Genomic DNA, 24,382 nt, shown 5'->3' with positions numbered 1-24,382 from the left:
GTTTCACATACATACAAACCAAGTTCAAATAAAAGTAAAATACCACAGAAGCTGAAAAATAAACAAAAGACTTCTATATTAACTGTTTCTCTCTCCTCAGATGCTGTTTGAGGAGTATTTCCAGTATTATCTGTTTCTACACCAATATATTGTTTTCTATACCAATACCAAGCAAGGTGGTTGAGGCGGACATGCTGGGATCATTTAAGACTTATCTAGATAGCCACATGAACAGACTGGGAATAGAGGGATACAAACGAATGGTCTAGTTGGGCGCATGAGCGGTGCAGGTTGGAGGGCCGAAGGGCCTGTTCCTGTGCTGTATTGTTCTTTGTTGTTATTTCTAAACCTCTTTTATAAATCCAAACCATTAGGCAGAAAAAGCATACCTTATATTGATGCTTATGAAACCAATCAGCCAAAGTGCTGCCTGCTGGATCTGCAACATCAGGCCAGATGTGATTTTTAATCCTAAAAGAGAGAGAGATGATTATTGTATTTATGATCTTAGTCAGTGGAAATGGAATATTTTTACAAGCTTTCACCTTACTGGTTTCCTCAGGAAAGCGTGTGAGATCTGAAAGATTTTACTTCAGATTAACACATTACTAAATTATTAAACTCAACCTATGGATATCAGCAAAACAAATTGTATCACTTCCGTGGAATAAAAGATTTAGGGCAAGGTCCCATAACTATCAGCTAATTCTATAGCCCAAGTGTGCAAAATCAAAACTAAAGAAGTCAGATAACACCTCCACTGACATTGTGACAGGGCCAGATTGTCATGGAGTTGAGCCAACTTGTGAAGCTTTTAGAAATGGTGGGCAGGAGTTGGGTGCACAGGTCCCACCTCCATGTTTGACAGATCCTTTTTGCCAGGGAGGCAAAAGGGGAGGGGCATGAATCACACAGGTGGAGAACCCAAACTTAATAGGGCCATTTGAAATTCTTGCTGAGTTCAAACTGACCACATTCTGTCCCAAAGGTCCTAACCAGAATAGTTAGAACTACAATTTTATGGAGGAGGCATATGGATTCTTGCAGGCTGGTTAACATCTGGTCAAGTGTCATGATCTGAAGTGTTTAAAATCCCCAGTCATTAAAAACAGAGAAAAAACAGGCCACAGCTGTCATCTAGAATGAAGAAGTAGACAACTACTATTGGAATGCATTGACTGATGGACCATCTAGTGAGGCTTAAACAAAAAGCCAGCTGTTCCTGCAGTTTCAATATACTTCACTACTTATTTCCCAAAGGCTATTATTTCAGCTAAGCCCATTATAAATGCTTGCTGAGTTTCAAATTACTTATCATAGCAAAGGGCTAAGTTCACATCTGGATTAACAGTTTTCAGAGACTATAAAAAGAATTAGTTGCCTTTGATGTGGTTAGTCAACAGAAATTCATTTGATTTTGAAACAGATCGATTACTTGAGAAGATTAAATTTTTAAATGGGTTTCATGCATATGAGATAAGAGGACTGTCCTTGACATAATTTCACTGAATGTGGCACCAAGGAGCCTCAGCAAGACAGAGGTCAATGGGAATCAGAGAAAACTCGTTGGAGTCAAACCTGGCACAAAGGAAGAATATTATGATTGTTGGAGGTCAATCATCTCAGACCCAAGACATTGCTGCAGCAGTTCCTCAGTATGATGTCTAAGCCTAAGTATCTTCAGTTGTTTCATCAATGACATTTCCTGAGGTCAAAAATGAGGATGTTCACAATGTTCATCATAATTTGCATCTCCTCAAATACTGAAGTAGTCCATGTCCATATGCTGCAAAACCTGGACAACATTCAGGCTTGGGCTGATAAGTGGCAAGTTATCATTTATTATGAGGGGAAGTAATGCTACAGGGCATGAGTGAGACCACATCTGGAGTACAGTGTAGAGTGTTAATCTCCTTATTTAAGGAAAGATTTTTTTAATTCATTCGTGGGACATGGGCATCGCTGACTGGCCAGCATTTAGTGCCCACCCCCAGTTGTCCTTGAGAAGGTGGTGGTGAGCTTTCTTCTTGAAAGGCTGCAGTCCATATTCTGTAAATTGGCCCACAATGCCATTAGGAAGGGAATTCCAGGATCTTGACCCAGTGACTATGAAGCAATGGTGATATATTTCCAAGGAGATGGTGAGTGGCTTGGAGGGGAACTAGCAGGTGGTGGTCTTCCCATTTAACTGCTACCCTTGTCCTTCTAGATGGAAGTGGTCATGGGTTTGGAAGGTGCTGTCTAAGGATCTTTGGTGAATTGCATCTTGTAGATAGTACACACTACCACTACTGAGCATCAGTGGTGGAGGGGCTGAATGTTTGTAGAAGTGGTGCCAATCAAGTGGGCTGCTTTGTCCTGAATGGTGTCAAGCTTCTTGAGTGTTGTTGGAGCTGCACTTCTCCAGGCAAATAGAGAGTATTCCATCACATTCCTGATTTGTGCCTTGTAGATGGCGGTTAGGCTTTGGGGAGTCAAAAGGTGAGTTGCTTGCTGCAGTATTCCTAGCCTCTGACTGCCCTTGTAGCCATTGTGTTTATGTGGTGAGTCTAGTTGAGTACCTGGTCAATGGTAACTCCAAGGATGTTGACAGAGGTGATGGTTGCACCATTGAATGTCAAGGAGTGGTGGTTATAGTGTCTCTTATTGGTGATGGTCATTGTCTAGCATTTGTCTGGCTCAAATGTTAGTTGCCTCTTGTCAGCCCAAGCCTGGATATTGTCCAGATCTTGTTGCATTTGAACATGGACTGCTTCAGTATCTGAGGAGTCACGAATGATGCTGAACATTGTGCAATCATCGGCGAACGTGCCCACTTCTGACTTTTTAACAGAGGAAAAATCATTGATGAAGCAGCTGAAGATGGTTGGACCTAGGACACTATCCTGAGGGATTCCTGCAGAGATGCTCTGGAGCTGGGATGACTGACCTTTTACAACCACAACCATCTTCTTATGTACCAAGTATGATTCCTACCAGCAGAGAGTTTGCTCTCTGATACCCATTGATTCCAGTTTCACTGAAGCTCCTTGATGCCACATTCAGTTGAATGCAGCCTTGATGTCAAGGCTGTCACTCTCACCTCACCTCGAAATGCATTGGAAGCAATTCAATAAAGGTTTATTAGACTAATAGCAGGATTGTCTTCTGAGGAAAGATTTGAGCTGTTAGGTTTGTATTTGCTTGAGTTTGGAAGAGTAAGAGATGAATTGATCAAAACCTTTAAGATCCTGAGGGGTACTGATGGCTGATGTGGATTCTAGTCGGAGAATCCAGAACCAAAGATCACTGTTTAAGAATAAGGGGACACTCATTTAAGACAGGTGAGGAGAAATTATTTCTGTGTCGTGAGTCTCTGGAACTCTCTTTCTCAAAAGTTAACGGAAGCAGGATCTTTCAATATTTTTTGAGTTCATTTATTATTGTCACATGTATTAACATAGAGTGAAAAGTATCGTTTCTTGCACGCTATACAGACAAAACACGCCAATCATAGGGAAGGAAACAAGAGAGTGCAGAATGTAGTGTTACAGTCATAGTTAGGGTGGAGAGAAAGATCAACTTAATGCAAGGTAGATCCTTTCAAAAGTCTGACAACATCAGGCAAGAAGCTGTTCTTGAGTCAGTTGGTACATGATCTCAGACTTTTGTATTGTTTTCCGAACGAAAGGAGAGAGAATGTCCGGGGTCCTTAATTATGCCGAGGCAGTGGGAAATGCAGACAGAGTCAGTGGATGAGGGGCTGACCTGTGTGATGGATTGAGCTACATTCACAACCTTTTGTAGTTTATTGCGGTATCGGGCAGAGCAGGAGCTATACCAAGTTGTGATACATCCAGAAAGAATCTGTAAAAGTTGGTGAGAGTCGTAGCTGACATGCCGAATTTGCTTAGTCTTCTGAGAAAGTAGAGGCATTGTTGGGCTTTCAGACTGACATTACTGGTGCATAAGGTGAAGTCGCATTGGATCAGAGGTGAGCTGGCAAAGTGGACACAAAACTGGCTTGGTCAAAGAATACAGAGGGTAGCAGTAGAAGGGTGTGTTTCTGAATGGAGGGCTGTGACAAGTGGTGTTCCTCAGGGATCAGTGCTGGGACCTTTGCTGTTTGTGATATATATAAATGATTTGAAGGAAAATGTAACTGGATTGATACGTAAGTTTGCGGACGATACAAAGGTTGGTGGATTTATGATAGCGATGAGGACCACCAAAGAATACCGCAGGATATAGATCAGTTGGAGACTTGGGCGGAGAGGTGGCAGTTGGAGTTGAATCCGGACAAATGTGAGGTAATGCATTTTGGAAGGTCAAATACAGATAGGAGATATACAGTAAATGACAGAACCCTTAAGAGTATTGATAGGCAAAGGGATTTGGGTGTTGAGGTACACAGGTCACTGAAAGTAGCAACGCAGGTGGAGAAGGTAGTCAAGAAGGCATACAGCATGCTTGCCTTCATCGGCTGGGGTATTGAGTTCAAAAATTGGCAAGTCACATTGAGGCTTCATAGAACCTTAGTGAGGTTGTACTTGAAACATAGTGTTCAATTCTGGTCGCCACACTACCAGAAGAATGTGGAGGCTTTCGAGACGACACAGAAAAGATTTACCAGGATGTCGCCTGGTATGGAAGGCATTAGCTATGAGGAGAGGTTGGAGAAACTTGGCTTGTTCTCACTGGAGCAACAGGGGTTGAGAGGAGACTTGATAGACATCTATAAGATTATGAGAGGCATGGACAGAATGGATAGTCAGAAGCCTTTTCCCAGGTGGAAGAGTGAATTACTAGGGGACATAGGTTTAAGGTGCAAGGGGCAAGTTTTAAAAGAGATGTACGAGGCAGATTTTTTACACAGAGAGTAGTGAGTGCCTGGAACTCGTTGCCAGGGAAAATAGTGGAAGTGGATATGGTAGTGACATTTAAGGTGTGTCTTGACAAGTACATGAATGGGACGGGGGTAGAGGGATATGGTCCCCTGAAGCTTAGGGGGTTTTAGTTATGTTGGGCAGCATGGTCGGTGCAGGCTTGGTGGGCCAAGGGACTTGTTCCTGTGCTGTAATTTTCTTTGTTCTTTGTTCCTCGTTCTTAACTATAGTGTCGGCATGGGGGGGACCAGGACAGGTTGTTGGTGATCTGAACACTTAAAAACTTGAAGCCTTTCTACTTCATCCCCATTGATGTAGGCAGGGGTATGTTCTCCTTTACGCTTCCTGAAGTCAGTGACAATCTCCTTCGTTTTGTTGACATTGAGCGGGAGATTATTGTTGCCACACCAGTTCACCAGATTCTCTATCTCATTCCTATACTCTGTCTCATCATTGTTTGAGATCCAACCCACTATGGTTGTCAGCAAACTTGAAAATCGAATTGCAGGGGAATTTGGCCACACAGCTGAGCTAAGGCTGAGCTAGATAGATTCTGGATTAACACTGGAGGTAAAAGGTTATCAAGGGTAGGCAGGAATGTGAGGTTGAAGTTACAAGCAGATGAGCCATGATCTTACTGAATGGTGGAGGAGGCTCAAGGGGATGAGTGGCCTACACCTGCTCCTAATTTGTATGTTCATATGTTTATACATGTTCATTGTAAATCTCAAGTCCGGACTTGAGAGGGTTAGCTTATGAGGAGAGATTGAGTAGACTGGGTCTATACTCATTAGAATTTAGACAAATGAGGGGGAATCTTATAGAAACATATGAAATTATGAAGGGATAAGGTAGAAGCAAGGAGGTTGTTTCCACTGGCGGGTGAAACTAGAACTAGAGGACATGGCCTCAAAATAAGGGGGAGCAGATTTAGGACTGAGTTGAGGAGGAACGTCTTGTCAATCTGTGGAATTCCCTGCCCAGCGAAGCAGTTGAGGCTACCTCATTGAATGTTTTTAAGGCAAGGATAGATAAATTTTTGAACAGTGAAGGAATTAAGGGTTATGGTGAGTGGGTGGGTAAGTGGAGCTGAGTCCAAGAAAAGATCAGCCATGATCTTATTGAATGGCGGAGCAGGCTCGAGGGGCCAAGTGACCTACTTCTGCTCCTAGTTCTTATGTTCTTAGTCACAAACCAATCCTCAAGCATCATGTGATACATGCTACAAAGCCAAAAATATGTATCAACTTTACATTGCAAAAAATTCTATACTCAGTGTTGCCAGCACAGAGCTCCACACACGGGAATTGAGTAATGGAACTTTGGGAAGATGATTTCCAGAATTTCTCATCCTTCAATTCTGTTATTGGAAAATCAATCCAATCACATGATCTTACCATATGCACCACTTGTGGAGTTCTGTGCCTGGAATGCTGGTGACCAGAGCGTACCCATTATTATTTGAAAACATCAAAATGAACTTACTTATGTTTGTTGCCGAAACAGATCATTAAGACATTTACTATTAGTAGGAAGCAGACAAGAACAGGCACCACAATAACCGCAGTATCTTCTGGCTCTGCAATCAAATTATAAGTTAATTATTATTTTGAAGCAATGCTAGTTTAGATACAAATCATCAACATATAATGTTTGTATCACTGCTTAGATTTGACAAGACCTCCTCAGTATTATGCATCCACCACTTTGCTCCATTTACAGAAACTGAGTTTTACCAGAAAATTCTGATAAGGATCTCCTTCTAAACAAAGTCTCTAAAACTGAAAAAGAAGTAAAATCCTGCAGATGTTGGAATCTGAAACAAAAACATAAAATGCTGGAAAATCTCAGCAGGTTTGACAGTAACTGTAGGGAGAGAAAAGAGTCAATGTTTCGAGTCTGGATGACCCTTGATCACAACTAAGGGCAAAGAGGGTCTGTGGAGATTTAAACTATGGAGGTGGGATTGAGGGGGGGCGGGTGGTGGAATGGGACAAAGGAAAGTTAAATGAGGGTACAGAAGGCTGAGAAGGTGCTATAAGTGTCCATTAAATGATCAGAATGTGTGAATGGCAAAACAGGTACAGATTCCAGCCCCCTATCCTCAAGGTATAAATCTCTGCTGATTCACTTTGCTCTTAGCTCTGACGAAGGGTCATCTAGACTTGAAACATTGGCTCTATTCCCTCCCCGCAGATGCTGTCAGACCTGCTGAGATTTTCCAGCATTTTCTGTTTCTCTCTCCAAAAGAGACTTGTCCCATCAGACGGACCGTGGCCCCAGAGCCACTGTTCAAAATGCTGGGAAGGCAGCAAAGGGAAGATGGAGATTCTGCATGTGGCTGCTTTCCCCAGTCACAGGCTGTTGATAAGCTCACTCAGCAGCAAATGCAAGAAAGAAACAGATTGTGATTGGAGGAACAGTGAACAGTAGCAGTGGCGAGTATGTTGGGTGGGAGGGGAAGAGAGAAACTGCGGGGCCATGGGGGAAGAAGCAGAGGTTGCGGGACAACAGCGGTGAGATGATGCAGAGATCAGGGTCAGGGAAGAGGCTGGCTCTGAGAAATAGGGAAAGAGTTAGTATGAGAGAGTGAGTGTGTGTGTGTATGTGAGAGCAAGTGTGTGAGGGTGCAAGAGAGAGGGTGTGAGAGGATTTTTATTTCTGGGTGCCGTGTCACAGGGTTCGAATCTTGCTGAGTACATCATACGAACATTACTCTTTAACATATCACATGTTCTACAGAATGGAACATGATTGTATTGAATATGCAACAATTTCCAACTGTTCAGCTACAAATGCAATGGAACATAATATATTCTAAAGATGCTAGAAGTATATTGCTCTGCTTTTTAGATTTTAACAGCACACGGGCACAGGTACCTATTTTATACAAAAGACTTCTCTTCAGCTCCTGCTCCTGATGGTGCAGGCAAGATCAGGAATTCACCTCCTCTGCCTGCACTGCCATCTGTCCCAACATACACCCTCCCTTTCAACCAAGAGGATGAGGCCCAACAGTCCAATCCAGGAATCCTGCAATTTATTACACAAGTTTATCTGACTACGTTAGAGTGGCCCTGACACAGAGACTCATCAGAGGTAACTGTCTCAACCCTGTGGATTGGGAGGGTGGCCTGGTAAGAGAACATCACAGCTATACCCATTCCTCAAATTCACTCTTCTTGAAGACACATCTTGGCATCACAGGCACAACCCAATGCAGGAGTTGGCATCTGTGGATTTTTGGTGTCAATTATGTTCAACTTAAGCAAGGGAAGTCTAGATTAAATTTATTTCAATGCAAGATGCCTGATGGGCAAGGCAGATGAACTCAGGGCATGGATGGATACATGGGACTGGGATATTATAGCAATTATTGAAGCAAGGCTAAGGGAAGGAAAGAACAGACAAGTCAATGTTCCAGGGTACAGATGCTATAGCAAAAATAGAATGGGGAGTAAGAGAGGAGGGGGAGTTGCGTTTTTGTTTAAGGGGAACATCACAGCAGTACTGAAAGGGAATATTTCTGATAGTTCGCCTACTGAGTATATATGGGTAGAACTGAGAAATAAGAAAGGGGAGATCACTTTGATAGGATTGTACTATAGACCCCCAAATAGTCAGTGGGAAATTGAGGAGCAAATATGTAAGGAAATTACTGACAACGCCAAGAAAAATAGGGTGGTAATAGTAGGGGATTTTAACTTTCCCAACATTGACTGGGACAGTCATAGTATTAGGGGCTTGGATGGAGAGCAATTTGTTCAGTGTATTCGGGAGAAATTTCTCATTCAGTATGTGGATGATCCAAGTAGAGAGGGGACAAAACTTGACCTCCTCTGGGGAAATAAGGAAAGGCAGTTGACAGAATTTTTAGTGAGGGATCACTTTGGGACTAGTGATCATAATTCCCTTAGTTTTAAGAAAGCTATGGAGAATGTTAGGTCTGGCCCAAAAGTTAAAATTCTAAATTGGGGCAAAGGAAAAGATATCAGATGGTACCAGACAGGAACTTCCAAAGGTTGATTGGGGGAGTCTGCTGGCAGGCAAACAGACGTCAGATAAGTGGGAGGTTTCCAAAAGTGTGTTAACCAGGGTTCAGAGTAAGCACATTCCTTTTAGAGAGAAGGGCAAGACTGATAGAAGTAGGGAACCCTGGATGACTCAGGATATTGAAACCCTGGTCAAAAAGAAGAAAGAGGCATATGACATGCATAGGCAGCTGAGATCAAGTGGGTCCCTTGAAGAACATAAAGGGTGTCAGAGTAGAGTTAAGCGAGAAAGCAGGAAGGCAAAGAAGGGATATGAGATTGCTGCAGCAGATAAGGCAAAAGAGAATCCAGAGAGCTTCTACAAATAAATTAAGAGCAAAATAGTAACTAGGGAAAGAATAGAACCTCTTAAGGATCAACAAGGTCATCTATGTGCAGATCCACAAGAGATAAGTAAGATCCTAAATGAATATTTCTGATCAGTATTTACTTTTAAGAAAGGCATGGATGTTAGGGAACTTGCGGAAATAAGCAATGGCATCTTGAGGAGTGTACATATTACAAAGAAGGAGCGCATCAAGGTAGATAAATCCCTGGGATCTGATGAAGTGTATCCCAGGATGTTGTGGGAGACTACGGAGTAAATTGTGGGCCCCCCAGCAGGCATTTACAGAGGCAAAGATGGATTAGAGATAGTCAGCATGACTTTGTGAATGGAAGATCATGTCTCCCAAATTTGATTGGGTTTTTGGAAAGGGTAACCAAGAAGGTAGATGAAGGCAGTGCAGTTGACGTTCACCACATGGACTTTGGCAGGGCCTTTGACAAGGTACTGCATGGTAGGTTGTTGCATAAGGTTAATCTCACAGGATCTAGGGTGGGGGGGGGGGGGTAACCAAATAGATACATTGGCTTAATGACTGAAGACAGAGATTTGATTTGATTTGATTTATTATTAACATGTTTCTTGCGCACTATACAGACAAAGCATACCATTCTTAGAAAAGGAAACGAGAGAGTACAGAATGTAGTGTTACAGTCATATCTAGTGTGTAGAGGAAGATCAACTTGATGCATTGTAGTCCATTCAAAAGTCTGATGACAGCAGGGAAGAAGCTGTTCTTAAGTCAGACTCTAGGACTCTATCTGAGAAAGAGAGTATGAGAGCAAGAATTAACTTACAGCTCATTAGGGTTCTTTATCACCCTGTATAAAACTGAATGTGTTTTGTGTAGCCACATATCTGGGAAATAAATACCTGAACATTGAACTTTTTCTCATTGTGCTTTGCTTACCAAGTGCATTTGTTTTGAAGAAGATTGACGAGTTCATGCCTCCCTTCTCTGTGGATGCCATGACATGTAATGTGTATTCTGTATCTTTCTGCAGCGACTTCAGTGTATATTCATGAACAGTCGAATTCACTGTTATAGCTGCAAAATATACAAAGAAAAATTAGAAGGCAGTAAAATATAGTCTGAGAGAACTTTGTGATAAAGTCTCTTTGTGCAACAATCATGCTTAACATCTTAATTTCATGAATTCATAGAATCACAAATGTACAACATTTGGCCAATTGGGCTTGTGTCAGCTGAAAAACAACCATCTAGACTAAACCCACTTTTCATACCTGCCCATTATAGTTTATGGCACTTAAAGAGCACTTCCTAGTATTTTGTACATGTGATGAAGATTTCTATCTCTACTACTCTCTCAGACAGTTAGTTACAGATTCCACTGACCTTTGGCTGAAAAAATTTCTTCTCAACTTACCGTTAATCATTCCATCAATTTAAATCTATGCCCCCGCTTATTGACCTCAGTGCTGATAGAAATTGAACCATCCTGACCATTCTGTACAGGCCCCTCAATTTTTATATTCCTATTACATCAATTTAATCTTCTCTCAGCAGCCTCTGTTCCAGAGTAATTACCCCTACCTATCCAATCTTTCCTCATAGCTAAAATTCTTCAGTCCTAGCAATATTCTTACAAATCTCCTCTTCTAGTGTGATCATATTCTTCCCAAAATGGGTGACCACAAATGTATCAGAGTGTTTAACCAGTGCCTTGCACATTATTGCGTAACCTCCCACTCTGATAGTCTATGGGTGGGATTTTACGGCCTCGCTCGTTCCAAAAACCATAAAAGCTCGCCTGGGGTCAACGGACATTTCCACTGTCCACCTCTCACCTGCTCCCATGGTGGGTGGAATGGTAAAATTCTGGCCAATGTCTCTTCTAATCAAGAAGTGCATCTCATATACCTTATTAAGTACTTTATCTACTTATATCTTAGGGGATTTTCACAGTAACTTCATTGCAGTGTTAATATAAGCCTACTTGTGACACATAAATAAACTTAAAACTTAAACTTCAGAGATCTGAGGACATGCACACAAAAGTCCATCAGTTCCTCTACACTTCTTAGTATCCTGCCATTTATTATATATTCCTTGCTTTGTTTGTCCTTCCCAAATGCATGACCTTGCACTTCTCTGGTTTGAATTCTACTTGTGATTTGTTCTACACACCTGAACATTGTTATCTTCCTGACTCCAGCATTCTACCTCATGATCAACTTCATGGCCAAATTTTGTACCATCTGATAATTTCTAAATATTTAAGTCTTAATCACTTGATATATGCATACCAGTATAAACAACATACCTCAACCAGAGCCCTGTTCAAATCCACTGGAAACAGTCCTCCAGTCACAAAAACACCCACGGCTTCCTGCCAATGAGCCAATTTTAGATCCAACTTGCACCTTTCCCTTGGGTCTCATTGTCTATTACATTTCTGAACAGTCTGCCATGTCAAAGGAATTGTTACAATCCATGTAGGTTACATCAAATTTGATAGAGCTGAGAAGCTCCAAAGGCAAAAAACGTTCGTGTGGGTTGTACATGGATCCCCAAAACTGTAGAGGTGATTTTGGGGATGGCATGAAACAGGAAATTAGAGATGCTTGCGGTAAAGTAACTATGATGACTTCAGCCAGGTTAATGAGGTTAGTTTGCTAGAATATGAACTACCCAATGAGTCCTAATTGATGGTTAAATCAGGGAGCCTCATGCTCCCTATTTAAAGCTGGTGTGTCAGATTCCCAACCTGCATTCAGCAGGGAGCAACTGGAGAGTTGACTGTGTACAGATATATGGTGTAAATAAAGTAACTTGGTGATGGGACTTTCCCCTCCAGGAGTTATTATAGTAACATTTGCAATTATGGATGACTTTAATCTACATATAGATTGGACAAATCTAATTAGTAACAATACCATAGAGGAGGAATTCCTGGAGTGTGAAATAGCACATGAGAACACTGCAGCTTTTTTGACATTGCGTCCCTTTTCTATCACTTCAGGGTGCCCCTAGTGACTCTGCTCCGTGAACCCTTCACAGCAATATCACTGTGTGGTGTTAATCACATCATCAGACTCTGATTTATTAATCAGCAGGGTCTCATCACTTTGTAGCAGGTTGTTAGTTGTTACAAGGAGCCGCCACTATTTGGAACATGGTGAATCAGAGCCAGTGGCTATATTCTTGAGTTTTAAACCTTTGCCTGCTGGGCAGGAGAGTGGGGCAGTGAAAACTGAGATTTCTACATAGAACATAGAACACTACAGCACAAACAGGCCCTTCAGCCCACAAGTTGCGCCGATCACATCTATACCTACCAAGTCATAGAACTATCTGTAACTCCCAATCCCATTAAATCCCATATACTCATCCAGAAGTCTTTTAAAAGACCCCAGCGAGTTCGCCTCTACCACCACCGACGGCAGCCGATTCCACTCACTCACCACCCTCTGAGTGAAAAACTTACCCCAACATCTCCTCTGTACTTGCTTCCCAGCACCTTAAATCTGTGTCCTCTCGTAGTGACCATTTCAGCCCTGGGAAATAGCCTTCAAGAATCCACCCTATCTATTCCTCTCAACATCTTATAAACTTCTATCAGGTCGCCTCTCAACCTTCGTCTCTCCAGGGAGAAGAGCCCTAGCTCCCTCAACCTATCTTCATAAGGCATGTCACCCAATCCAGGCAACATCCTTGTAAATCTCCTTTGCACCCTCTCAATAGCTTCCACATCCTTCCTGTATTGAGGCGACCATTTCTAATACCATCTCTAATACCATTGAAAGATAAACTAGACACATGGTTTTAAAAGAAAATCGGCAAAAAGTTCAAGAAGACAATGAAGCATGCATTGACTAAAAGAATGAAATGTGTGCAATTACAATACCGGGGCTTCCACTCATATCAGATCCATACGGATCTGACTGTGCCTTAATATTGCATTTTGCTTTAGAGACAACTCAAAAGAACACACTTACCATTTTCACCTTTTGCACATTTATAAAAGATGGTGTAATTTGTGATGAATCCACGCTGCTTTTCCACTGGAATTTCATTCCATTTGACTGTGACTTCTGTGCCTTTCACAATTGGAGCAAAAATATTTGGGCCTTCCTCTGGAACTGACAAAGAAAGCCTTGGTCTAACACACGTTTAACAAATAATTCAGATCTTTTCTCCCATTCTCAATTTAACCAGGTATTAACAACTTACAATAGATGACCTTTATATTACGTCCTTGTGATAGTCACCAGTCTATTCCATTTATTTTCTCTAGATGCTGGCTGTGAGCAGAGTAAATGAATATGGCATTAATCTCCACCAGGACACATTGGGCCCAATTTTACCATTTTCATTCTAAGTGCTGAATCTGGTCATAATGCGGATCTGACTTAGAAATCTGCTTTCAGGCGCCCCCATACACACTCAGCCTGAAAAAAAAAATGGGCCCCATTCACATTGTGGGCGGGGCTTAGTGCGCCCAAAACGATCGGAGTTCTGAACTGCACATGCACAGTTAGAAAAAGATTTGAAAAAGCGCACCCGTTTCAGATAGCTCCCAGGCCACAGAAAGTGGAGAAAGCACCCAGGAGCAAAAAGCGGAAGCGATGGCCCCCCACACACATCCCTGTCCCCCTTATCAACCCTGCCATTACCCACACACATCACTGTCCCCATTGTGAACGCCCCACACCACCCACACACATCACTGTCCCCCTTATCCACTCCCCCCACTACCCACACACATCACTGTCCCCCTTATCCACTCCCCCCACTACCCACACACATCACTGTCCCCCTTATCGCTCCCCCACGTTCCAGACCGATCACCATCCCTGCCCCCCCTTCCCCACCGATCGGCCGCAGAGTGGCAGCACACTCCCCTGTCCCCCTGTTTCTCCACCAAAGATCCATCTGCCCCCCCTGCCCCACCAGCGAGCAATTGGGCCTCCCCCCCTCACCAGAGATACATTTTACCTGCCTCCCTCACCCCCCCCGACCCCGCCCCCCCCCCCCGACCCCGCCCCCCCCCCCCCCCCCCGACAACGATCTGGCCTCACTCACCCAACCTCCCCTGCCAGACAATGAACTGGCTTCACTGCCCCTTCCACCCCATCCCACACAGCAATCTGGCCTACTCAGCCCTCCATCCCTCCCCCCCACCCCAGGGGAACATCTGACCTGCCTACCCCCGTTCCCCACCACCAGACAACAATCAGCCCTCCCCCACCTACCGCCAGTCAACGATCGGCCCTCCCCTCCACCCCCACCAGAGATACATCTAACCCGCTTCCTCATCCTCCTCCCCTCCCCCCCAACCAGAGAATGATCTAACCTGCCTCACTCCTCTCCCCCACCACTGATCTGAGTCAGAGAGCTGTTAGAAACACTGAACGCGCTCTTCAGCAGCTGGAGTGCCCAATTCACACTTTTATTTAACAGGTACATTACAGCGTGGTTCCGGATTGGCAAACACGGTGGTAAAGAGGAAAATGCTGGTAAAGTTGGGTGGGCAGTTCATTAATTCAATTTAAATGCATGCATTTAAATTGCCATTTTGCCCATTTCGGATCGCCACCATTCCCAGGTTTTGGTAAAGTGGGAATCTGCATGGACACGGGTGCGGATCAGGTTAATGGTCATACCCAAATTTGCCAGATTTTCGCGCCCAGAAACGGGCACAATGCAATGGTAAAATTGGGCACTATGTGTCCAATTTTAACTCTCTGCAAGTGGATACATTTTAGAGGTTAAAATCAAGCCCAATAAGTCAGCCTATTATTTCTCCAAGTGGATTTTATTTCCTTGTCAGTTATGTAAGGAATGCATTTCATAGATTAAGAGTTGATCCTGGTAGAATAAGAATATTTTGTATTGATTTATTGAATGTGGGAATCATTGGTAAGGCTAACATTTGTTGCTCACTCTGATTGCCATGGAGAAGGTGGTGGAGGTGAGCTGCCTTTTTGAACTGTTGCAATCCGTGTGGTGTATATACACCCACAGTGCTGTTAGGAAGGAATTCCAGGATTTTGATCCAGTCTCAGTGAAGGAACAGTCATATGGCTCCAAGTGAGCTTGGTGTGATTTTGGATCCTACAGTGCAGAAAGAGGCCATTCGGCCATCGAGTCAGCACTGACCACAATCCCGTTCAGGCCCTATCCCTACAAGGCCATGCATTTACCCTGGCTGACGTCTCTGACACTAAGTGGCAATTTAGCATGGCCAAACCACCCAACCTGCACATCTTTGGACTGCAGGAGGAAACCAGAGCACCCAGAGGAAACCCCCCCAGACACGGAAAGAATATGCAAACTCCACACAGACAGTGACCCAAACTGGGAATTGAACCCGGGTCCCTGGAGGTGTGAAGCAGCAGTGCTAACCACTGTGCCACCATGCCACCCCACTTGGAAGGGAACTTGCTGTAATGGTGTTCCCATGAATCTGCTGTCCTGGTCCTGGATGGTAGTGGTCATAGGTTTGGAAGGTGATGTCTAAGGAATCTTGACAAGTTGCTGCGGTGCATTTTTTATATCTTACACGTAACGGCCAGTATCCAACCGTTGTGGGGGGGACCGAATGCTGAATGTGGTGGATGGGGCACTAGAACTGTCATCCTTTGCGTTAGGTATGAATCTAACCAATAGCGTCTTCCCCCTTCAATTTTGTTAATGTTTGTCAAAGAACAAAGAAAATTACAGCACAAGAACAGATCCTTCGGCCTTCCAAGCCTGCACTGACCATGCTGCCCGACTTAACTATAACCCCTTATCCTTCCAGGGACCAAATCCCTCTATTTCAATTCTTATTCATGTATTTGTCAAGATGCCCCTTAAAAGGCACTATTGTATCCACATCCATGGCAGCGAGTTCCAGGCACCCACCACTTTCTGTTTAAAAATCTGCCTTGTACATCTCTTTTAAACCTTGCCACTCGCACCTTAAACCTGTGCCTCCCAGTGATTGATTCTTCCACTCTGGGAAAAAGCTTCTGACTAAGCACTCTGTCAATGTCCCTCATAATTTTGTAGAGTCATAGAGTCATAGAGGATTACAGCATGGAAACAGGTCCCTTGGCCCAACTTGTCCATGCCACTCCTTTTTTTTAAAGCCCCTAACCTAATCCCAATTGCCCGCATTTGGTCCATGTCCCTCTACACCCATCGTAACCCATGTAACTACCTAAATGCTTTTTAAAAGATAAGATTGTACCTGCCTCTACTACTACCTCTGGCAGCTTGTTCCAGACACTCACCACCCTCTGTGTGAAAAAATTGCCCCTCTGGACACTTTTATATCTCTCCCCTCTCACCTTAAACCTGTAGACTTGTATCACGTCGCCCTTCAACCTCCAACGTTCCAGTGAGAACCAACCAAGTTTCTCCAACCTCTCCTATAGCTAATGTTCTCCATATCAGGCAACAGCCTGATAAATCTTTTTCTGTAAGCCTCCATGTCCTTCTGATAGTCTGGCAACAAGAATTTTACACTATGTTCTAAGTGCAGCCTAACTAAAGTTCTATAAAGCTGCAACTTGCCAATTTTTGAACTCAATGCCCCTGACAATGAAGGTAAGCATGCCATACATCTTCTTGACTATCTTCTCTACCTGCGTTGCCACTTTCAGTGACCTATGTATCTGTCCGCCCAGATCCCTCTTCCTATCAATACTCTTAAGGGTTCTGCCATTTACTGTACATTTCCTATCTGTGTTAGGCCTTCCAAAATGAATTACCTCACATTTGTCATGCCCAGTATGACATGCAAGTCCTATTCATAACTTTTAAAACATGAACTGTAATCAGTTAAAATCATTTCTTTTAAAATTGGATGTAAAATGCTGCAAAAGATGGCTGAGCTCAGTTGACTTGATTTGTGAATTCAGACTGCCACACAGTCTGGAAAGGACACATTCCAAGTTCAGAAGTGTCGATACCCATGCCTGAAATTCTCCAGAAATGATTTCCTGACCTGAATGAGCCTTTTTCAGAAACAAAGATAAGGTCCAAAAGGTGTATTTCTGCACACAAAGATCCAAGCTGTGGATAATTAACTTAATACCATATTTGTAAGGGAACTGTGAAAGATCACATGGTAATGTAGCCATGTTAGTCAGCCTTTAAAAAAAATCTTACGTGCTGTCAGCAGACCACAGGACAACAACAGGATTGATAATAGTAGTAAGGGCAGCAATATCTACATCTTTAAGACCTGGAGACTTCAACACCTTGAGGGAGCCAATAAGAACAAAAAAAAACTATTTGACCTTCTCCTCACCAAGCTATCTGTCGCAGGAGCACATGTCCATGACAATATCAGTAACAATGAACACCACACAGTCCTCACTGAGACAAAGGCCAGAAATTTACCGGCACGCCCACCCTGATTGCGGAGGCGGTCAAGCTTTGGAGGACAGCATTTTCATTGGCCTTGGGCAGGGTCATCTGAACCTTGGGTGGACATGCCAGTAAAATTCTGCCCAGAGTCCTGTCTTCACATTGAGGATATCTTCCACAGTCTTGTGTGGCACTACCATCATTCTAAATGGGATAGATTTTGAACTAATCTAGCAATTCAAAGTTCAAGCATAAGGCGCCGTGGGCTATCGACAGCAAAAGAATTATTTTCAACTACAATCTCTATTCTCATATCCCTTATTCTAACATTATCATCAAGCCCAGGGATAAATCCTGGTTCGATGAAGAATGGAGAAGGGTTTGCAAGGAAGAGGACCAAGCATACCTAAAATGAGGTATCGACCTGGTGAAGCTGCAGCACAGGACAGCCTGCATATCAAACAGCAGAGGAAGCCTGTAATTCCACAACCAAAGGATCAGATCTAAGCTCCAAGTCCTGCAGCAGCCAGTCATGAATGGTGATGGACAATTAAACAACTCACTGGAGGGAGAGGCTTTACAAATATTGCCATCCTCCTGTTGTTGATGGCACACAGCACCTCATGGTTTGTCAGTTTTTCACTGCTAGATATGTTCTGAATCTATCCTGTTTAGCAAGCAGTAGTGCAAAATCACAAAATGAAGGGTGTCCTCAGTTAATAGCTAGACTTGGGGTCCAATTTTACCAATGATGGGGGAGCCCAGCACATCAGTGCAAAAGATAAGGCTGAAACATTTGCAACCATCATCTACCAGAGGTGCCAAGTGGATGATCCATCTCAGCCACTCTGGAGATCCCCAGCATCATCACCAATTCGATTCACTCCAAGTGACGTCAAGAAACAGCTGATGGCAGCAACATCATAAGTCCCCAAGCCTGTTCTTTTTAAAGTCATAGAAATCATACAGATCAGAAGGAGGCCATTCAGATCATCAAATCTGCAATAACCACAATCCCACCCAACCCCTATCCCCATAATCCCATGAATTTACCCTAGCTGGACCCACTAACACTAAGGGGCTCTTTAGCATGGCCAATCCACCTAATCCGCACATCTTTGGACTGTGGGAGGAAACCAGAGCAGCCAGAGGAAACCTACACACACGAGGAGAGAATATCCAGACTCCACACAGACAGTGACCGAAGCAGGTATCAAACTCAGGTCCCTGGAGCTATGAAACAATGCTAACCACTGTGCCACCACTTTAATGAACTAGATGGTTTTTCCGATGATCGACAATGGTTTCATGGTCATCAGTAGATTCTTAAGGATCTGCCATGGTGGAATTTGAACCCGGTCCCCAGATATTTTTTACTGAATGCAAATTTCACCACCTGTCGTGGTGGGATTCAAACCTAGTCCCCAGATATTAGCTAGTTTCTGGATTAATTGTCTAGCGATAATGCCACTTGGCCACCAGTACAGAAAACTGGCCTCCTAGTAAACAAGATAACAAGTAATTAATTTCATGACCGACTGAAAATCCATCTCTTCAATGGAATCCTGCAATAATCCTGATACACGGATCCAACTATTGAGTCCACAGAAACTGCTCTTTAGAATGAAAATGCTTTTTTGACCAGACCTGCACATTGTGTTGCTTTTCCAAAGAGCCAAAAAGGTGAATTACAAATATTTTGATCACGCTAATCAAAAACTGTATCCCTGGCCACAACAGTGCTGGTTGATACCGCCTCAGTAAAATACTGCCTTGATGTTAGGGGCAGTCACTCTCACCTCGCCACTTAAATTCAGCTTTGTTTTTCATGTTTGGACAAAGGTCGTAATGAGGTCAGGAGTTGAGAAACCCAGGGAACCTAACTGAGCATCTATTGGATTATTACTGCATATGTGTTGTTTGATGTCAACCACATCTTCCATTATTATTTTGACAATCAAGAGCAGACTGATTGGGCGATGGTTGGCCATATTGGATTTGTCCTATTTCTGTGGTCAGGGTGCTTGTGGGAAATATTCCACATTGTCGGAAAGATGCTAGTATGGTAGTCGTTTAATCAGGGGTTAACCAGGAACATTATGATGAAATCATTGGTAATTACAATACTTACAGTTTAATAACTGTACTGAATTCACATGTCACCAGTTAGAAATCAGACTAACTGTGATAATGGGACAAATCAATGAGAAAAGCCACTTTCCACATTATGGGTGGGATTTTATGATGCCACCAAAATAATGGACTTTTGAAGGCTTGCTGCACTTTATAGCTCCACCCCCACTGCAACAGGACCATAAAGTTCCTCCCTATACATGCAACTTGCACTTCTTAGTTTAATCAAAAAGATACCAATTATTACAAAACAGAAAAAGGGGAAATTGTTTTAACCATGCAGAAGTGCAAGTTATAATTATTTTCAGGGGCACAGCTTGCTTTTAAAATCCAGAAATATGAAATTTGAACACTGCCAATTTGGCAAGCGACATTTCCAATTGATAAACAACCCAGCATGTAGCCTGCTATCCGATGTCACACTGCCTCAAATCAAGGTCGCTGGAAAGCCCCTAGTTAGATATTAAATCTTGGAACATTTACTTACTATCTTGCTGAAGGTATGCCGGTATTGAAAATGGATCTCCTGGCCCATCATTGTACACAGAATAAACAGAGATGTTATAGCGCTTATATCGTTCTAAACCTGTAAAGGAAATCAGAAAAATTGTGCAGCAATTTAAAAAGATTCTTAAATAGGTTATTTTCAATATAAGCACCAAGATACAAACATCTTGTTCAAACTTAATTAGTTGAATTATTTTCATATTTATGTGCATTGCAATGCTTGGAGCATTTAACTATTCATAAGCAGCCAATTCTAGATGGTTGCTGCTGTTAAATGATAGGACATTGCCATGTGTTTTCGTTGTCTTTTGGTTCTCAGATGTTATTAATATTAATCGCACTTTAAGCTTTGAACGATTAGAACACTCTATGTTTACTTTTGTTATAGGGTCTGGTGCAAAGAAGGACCAGATCAAACTAGTTCTGTTATAGTTCGCGAGTTCACACTCATGAACTATAAATGCTAGTGCAGCCATGAAATGTAGCTCCCCACAACCACTCCCCCACCTCCCCCCCAAGACAGTCCCACATAACACACCAGTTCCCAGCTAAGTAGTCTCCAGCTATTTATGGGTAATACAACAATACATAACAACCAGTAACCAAGAATCCCCAGTTCCATTCTGAGTCCTTGCTGACATTTTTGTAGCTGTATAACTGTTGTCTGTTGATAAGGTTGGCTAGACCAATGTAAAAGAGAAGATAATGTGGTATAAGAACATAAGAACATAAGAAATAGGAGCAGGAGTAGGCCATCCAGCCCTTCGAGCCTGCCCCGCCATTCAATAAGATCATGGCTGATCTGTCGCTGCTCAGTTCCACTTTCCCGCCCTCTCCCCATAACCCTTAATCCCCTCTCCTATCAAAAACCCATCAACCCGCGTCTTAAAAATATTTAGCGAGGCAGCCTCCGCCACTTCAACGGGCAGAGAATTCCAGAGATTCACCACCCTTTGAGTGAAGAAGTTCCTCCTCAACTCCGTTCTAAACCGTCCCCCTTTTATCTTGAGGCTGTGCCCCCTAGTCCTATTGTCTTTTTTGAGCGGGAAGAGTCTTTCCACCTCTATCCTATCCATCCCATTCATCATCTTATGCGTCTCAATGAGATCTCCTCTCATTCTTCTAAACTCTAACGAGTACAAGCCCAGTTTATTCAGCCTCTCCTCATAGCTCAACCCCCTTGAAATAATTTGAAATAATAAACCATGAAATAATTTTTCTCTTGTTTTAAAAATAAAACCCAGCAGCTAAAGGGAGTCATGGACAGCTTCAGGGAGAAGGTAGGTGTCTTTACAGCACTGGAAGCCAGGAGGAGCCAGAGTGTTGTCTCTGGGATACAACAGATTACCCTGTTGATTTGGATTGGAACCTCACTCCAACAGACCATCTTTCTCAAAGACCGCTGCTGGGTTGGGGATCGGACACCCGTTTCTTCCAGGGCCATAGATTGGATCCTGCCTGCACCCACCCTACGCTCCAAGTACTAGCTTTGGACATCTCCAGCCTACTCTAGAGTGCTCCCTGCTTGACCAGAAGTCAAGCTTGCCAATCAGGCTGACTTCTGGATGGAAACTGTGGCAAAAAAAAACCTTTCACAACATGCGGGGAAACCAGAACTTTTGGGTGTCCCATCAGAAACTCTGTTCCCCAACTGTATCATGATGAGCAGCGCTTCGAAAGCTAGTGGCATTTACTACCAAATAAACCTGTTGGACTTTAGCCTGGTGTTGTGAGACTTCTTACTGTGTTTACGCAACTATGTCACCAGGCCCTTTCAAGTTCAGGGCCTGTGTGTACTGCTGACAATTATTGCTACAAGACAAAGCATAACCATTCCTTTAAGTTAGAAATGCCTGTTTTGGATCTCTGCTGGCCAAGAGTTTGTAGCTTTCAGAGTATTTCCAAGTAAGTTAGCCTGTTCCTATGAGTGAGAAAGTATCAGTGGTTGGGAACAGTCTGCCTCTTGGCAGTCCGACCTGCCTCACATTACTCCATAGCTCAGCTTCTTCTTTCTGTAAGAAGTATGAAGAAGGGAATTTCCATTAGGAAATCCTTGATTCTGAGATTATTTATTCTTAAGTGACAGGGTCAGACCATTAATTACCAACTAATTAGATGGAAACACCAAGGGAACAAAAAGGGTAGGTAAAGATTTTTTTTAAAATTATGCATGGTAAAATCACATGCATTTCAGTAAATAGTATGACTCTAGTAATTGGATTGTCCATTTTATCTGGACTGGGTGATGATTGGGTGTTTTAACAGTAATAAGACCAGGAAATGGAAGCGCAATCAATAGACCACTAGCGCCTTGTACTAACAAAATAAACTGCACAATTGCAATCAGCGGTACAAAAACCAGCCTGAAAATCAAATAGTGAGCTAAGTGGGTGAATGTCCAGCATAACAGATCTCTGCCTATGTTTCCATTCACTTTATCCACTTCAGAGTCATTGTTCAGCTGCTGCTACACTGTGCTTTTCCAAATTGTGCAGTTGTATTTCTCTCCTGGCCCCTTTGAAATGTTTTGTTCATTCAGGGGTGAGATATGAGTTCTGCAGAATGGAATGTTTTCCCATTTCAGCTACCAGGGTTAATGTTAAGTACTTTCAGGTTAGATATGGGATTGTTAGATATAGAGCTCCCTCTAATCTATCTCATAATAAAGCACAATCAAGTCTCAGACCAGGAACCCTGGCTGCCCTAGTATATATTTTTCAACAGCAGTTGTGGTTTCTCAATGACATTCATTTTCTCCCCAGTAGAGAGTCTATTTTATGCTACAGGCAAATAAATGTCCATTAGGAACATGATTGATGATTCAAAACTTTGTCATTAAGGACTCATGCAGAAAAATACAAGCTGGAAGGATAATTATTAGCATTTTCCTGGCAGGGGTTATGTTCAAGAGTGGTGGAGAACAGGTTTATGCTACTTGTTAGTGGATTAAGAGACAAAACAAAAAGTAAATCTCTTGCTTCCCTTATATTTTGAGAGGCATTTTCTGGAAAATACTGAAGTGAACTTGGGGTGGCACAGTGGTTAGCACTGCTGCCTAACAGTGCCAGGGACCCGGGTTCAATTTTAGCCTCAGGTCACTGTCTGTGTGGAGCTTGCACTTTCTCCCCATGCCTGCGTTTGTTTTCTCCAAGGTGGTACGGTTTCCTCCCACAGTCCAAGATGTGCAGGTTAGGTGAATTGGCCATGCTAAATTGCCCCTGGTGTCAGGAGGATTCACAGTAGGAAGTCTCACAACACCAGGTTAAAGTCCAACAGGTTTATTTGGTAATAAACACGGCTAGCTATTGGAGCACTGCTCCTTCGTTAGGAGCAGTGCTCCGAAAGCTAGTCATGTTTACTACCAAATAAACCTGATGGATTTTAACCTGGTGTTGTGAGGCTTCTTATTGTGTTTACTCCAGTCCAATGCCAGCATCTCCACGTCAGGAGGATTAGCAGGGTAAATATGTAGAGTTATGGGATTGGGGCCTGGGTAGGCTTGTGGTCAGTACAGACTCGACGCGCTAACTGGCCTCCTTCTGCACTGTAGGGGTTCTATAATTCTATAAAAACTGCTTAAATAACATCAAAAAGCAGGCCTGCTAAGCGAGCAACAGGTGTAATTCCACTGTACAGGAAGTAATATCCTCACTGGATATTCAGCCACTTACAATAGATTCATCTAGATGTGAATCTGTTATGGGGACACCTGGGGGGTGTAAAGGTGAGTATAAACCTAGGTGGAGAGGAACATGGCCTGGAAGTGGCACGATGATCTCCCTAACCAGACTCCCTAGTCTGACAAATTTACTGGAGTTCTATGAGGATGTGTCTAGGGCGGTGGATAGAGGAGAGCCGGTGGATGTGGTCTTTCTGGATTTTCAGAAGGCGTTTGATAAGGTACCTCACAAGAGGTTATTGCAGAAGGTCGAGGGACATGGAGTTGGGGGTAGGGTGTTAGTGTGGATACAGGATTGGCTGTCAAATAGGAGGCAGAGAGTGGGGGTCAACGGGTGCTATTCGGATTGGCGGATGGTGACTAGTGGAGTGCCCCAGGGGTCAGTGCTGGGGCCTCAGCTATTTACCATTTATATAGATGATCTGGAGGAGGGAACCGAGTGTAGGGTGTTGAAATTTGCTGATGACACCAAGATTGGGGGAACGGCAAATTGCGCGG

At 43.2% G+C, this 24,382-nt stretch overlaps 1 protein-coding gene across 1 annotated transcript in view; it reads right to left on the bottom strand.

The window, feature by feature from the left end:
• Positions 1-24,382, bottom strand: part of LOC145341175 (interleukin-6 receptor subunit beta-like) — an 83,409-nt gene that overhangs the window by 9,134 nt on the left and 49,893 nt on the right. Inside the window, exons 11-15 of the mRNA XM_080186099.1 lie at positions 20,186-20,284; positions 13,203-13,346; positions 10,153-10,290; positions 6,351-6,444; positions 390-471 (exon numbers count right to left, since the gene is read on the bottom strand). Coding sequence (XP_080042225.1) covers positions 390-471; positions 6,351-6,444; positions 10,153-10,290; positions 13,203-13,346; positions 20,186-20,284 — 557 coding nt within the window. The remainder of the gene's footprint in view (positions 1-389; positions 472-6,350; positions 6,445-10,152; positions 10,291-13,202; positions 13,347-20,185; positions 20,285-24,382) is intronic.

The sequence above is a fragment of the Carcharhinus amblyrhynchos genome, chromosome 1, assembly GCF_965287045.1.
Source record: "Carcharhinus amblyrhynchos chromosome 1, sCarAmb.v2.hapA, whole genome shotgun sequence".
In the NCBI taxonomy this organism is placed as follows: Eukaryota; Metazoa; Chordata; class Chondrichthyes; order Carcharhiniformes; family Carcharhinidae; genus Carcharhinus; species Carcharhinus amblyrhynchos.
This window is presented reverse-complemented; position numbering and strand designations above follow the sequence as displayed.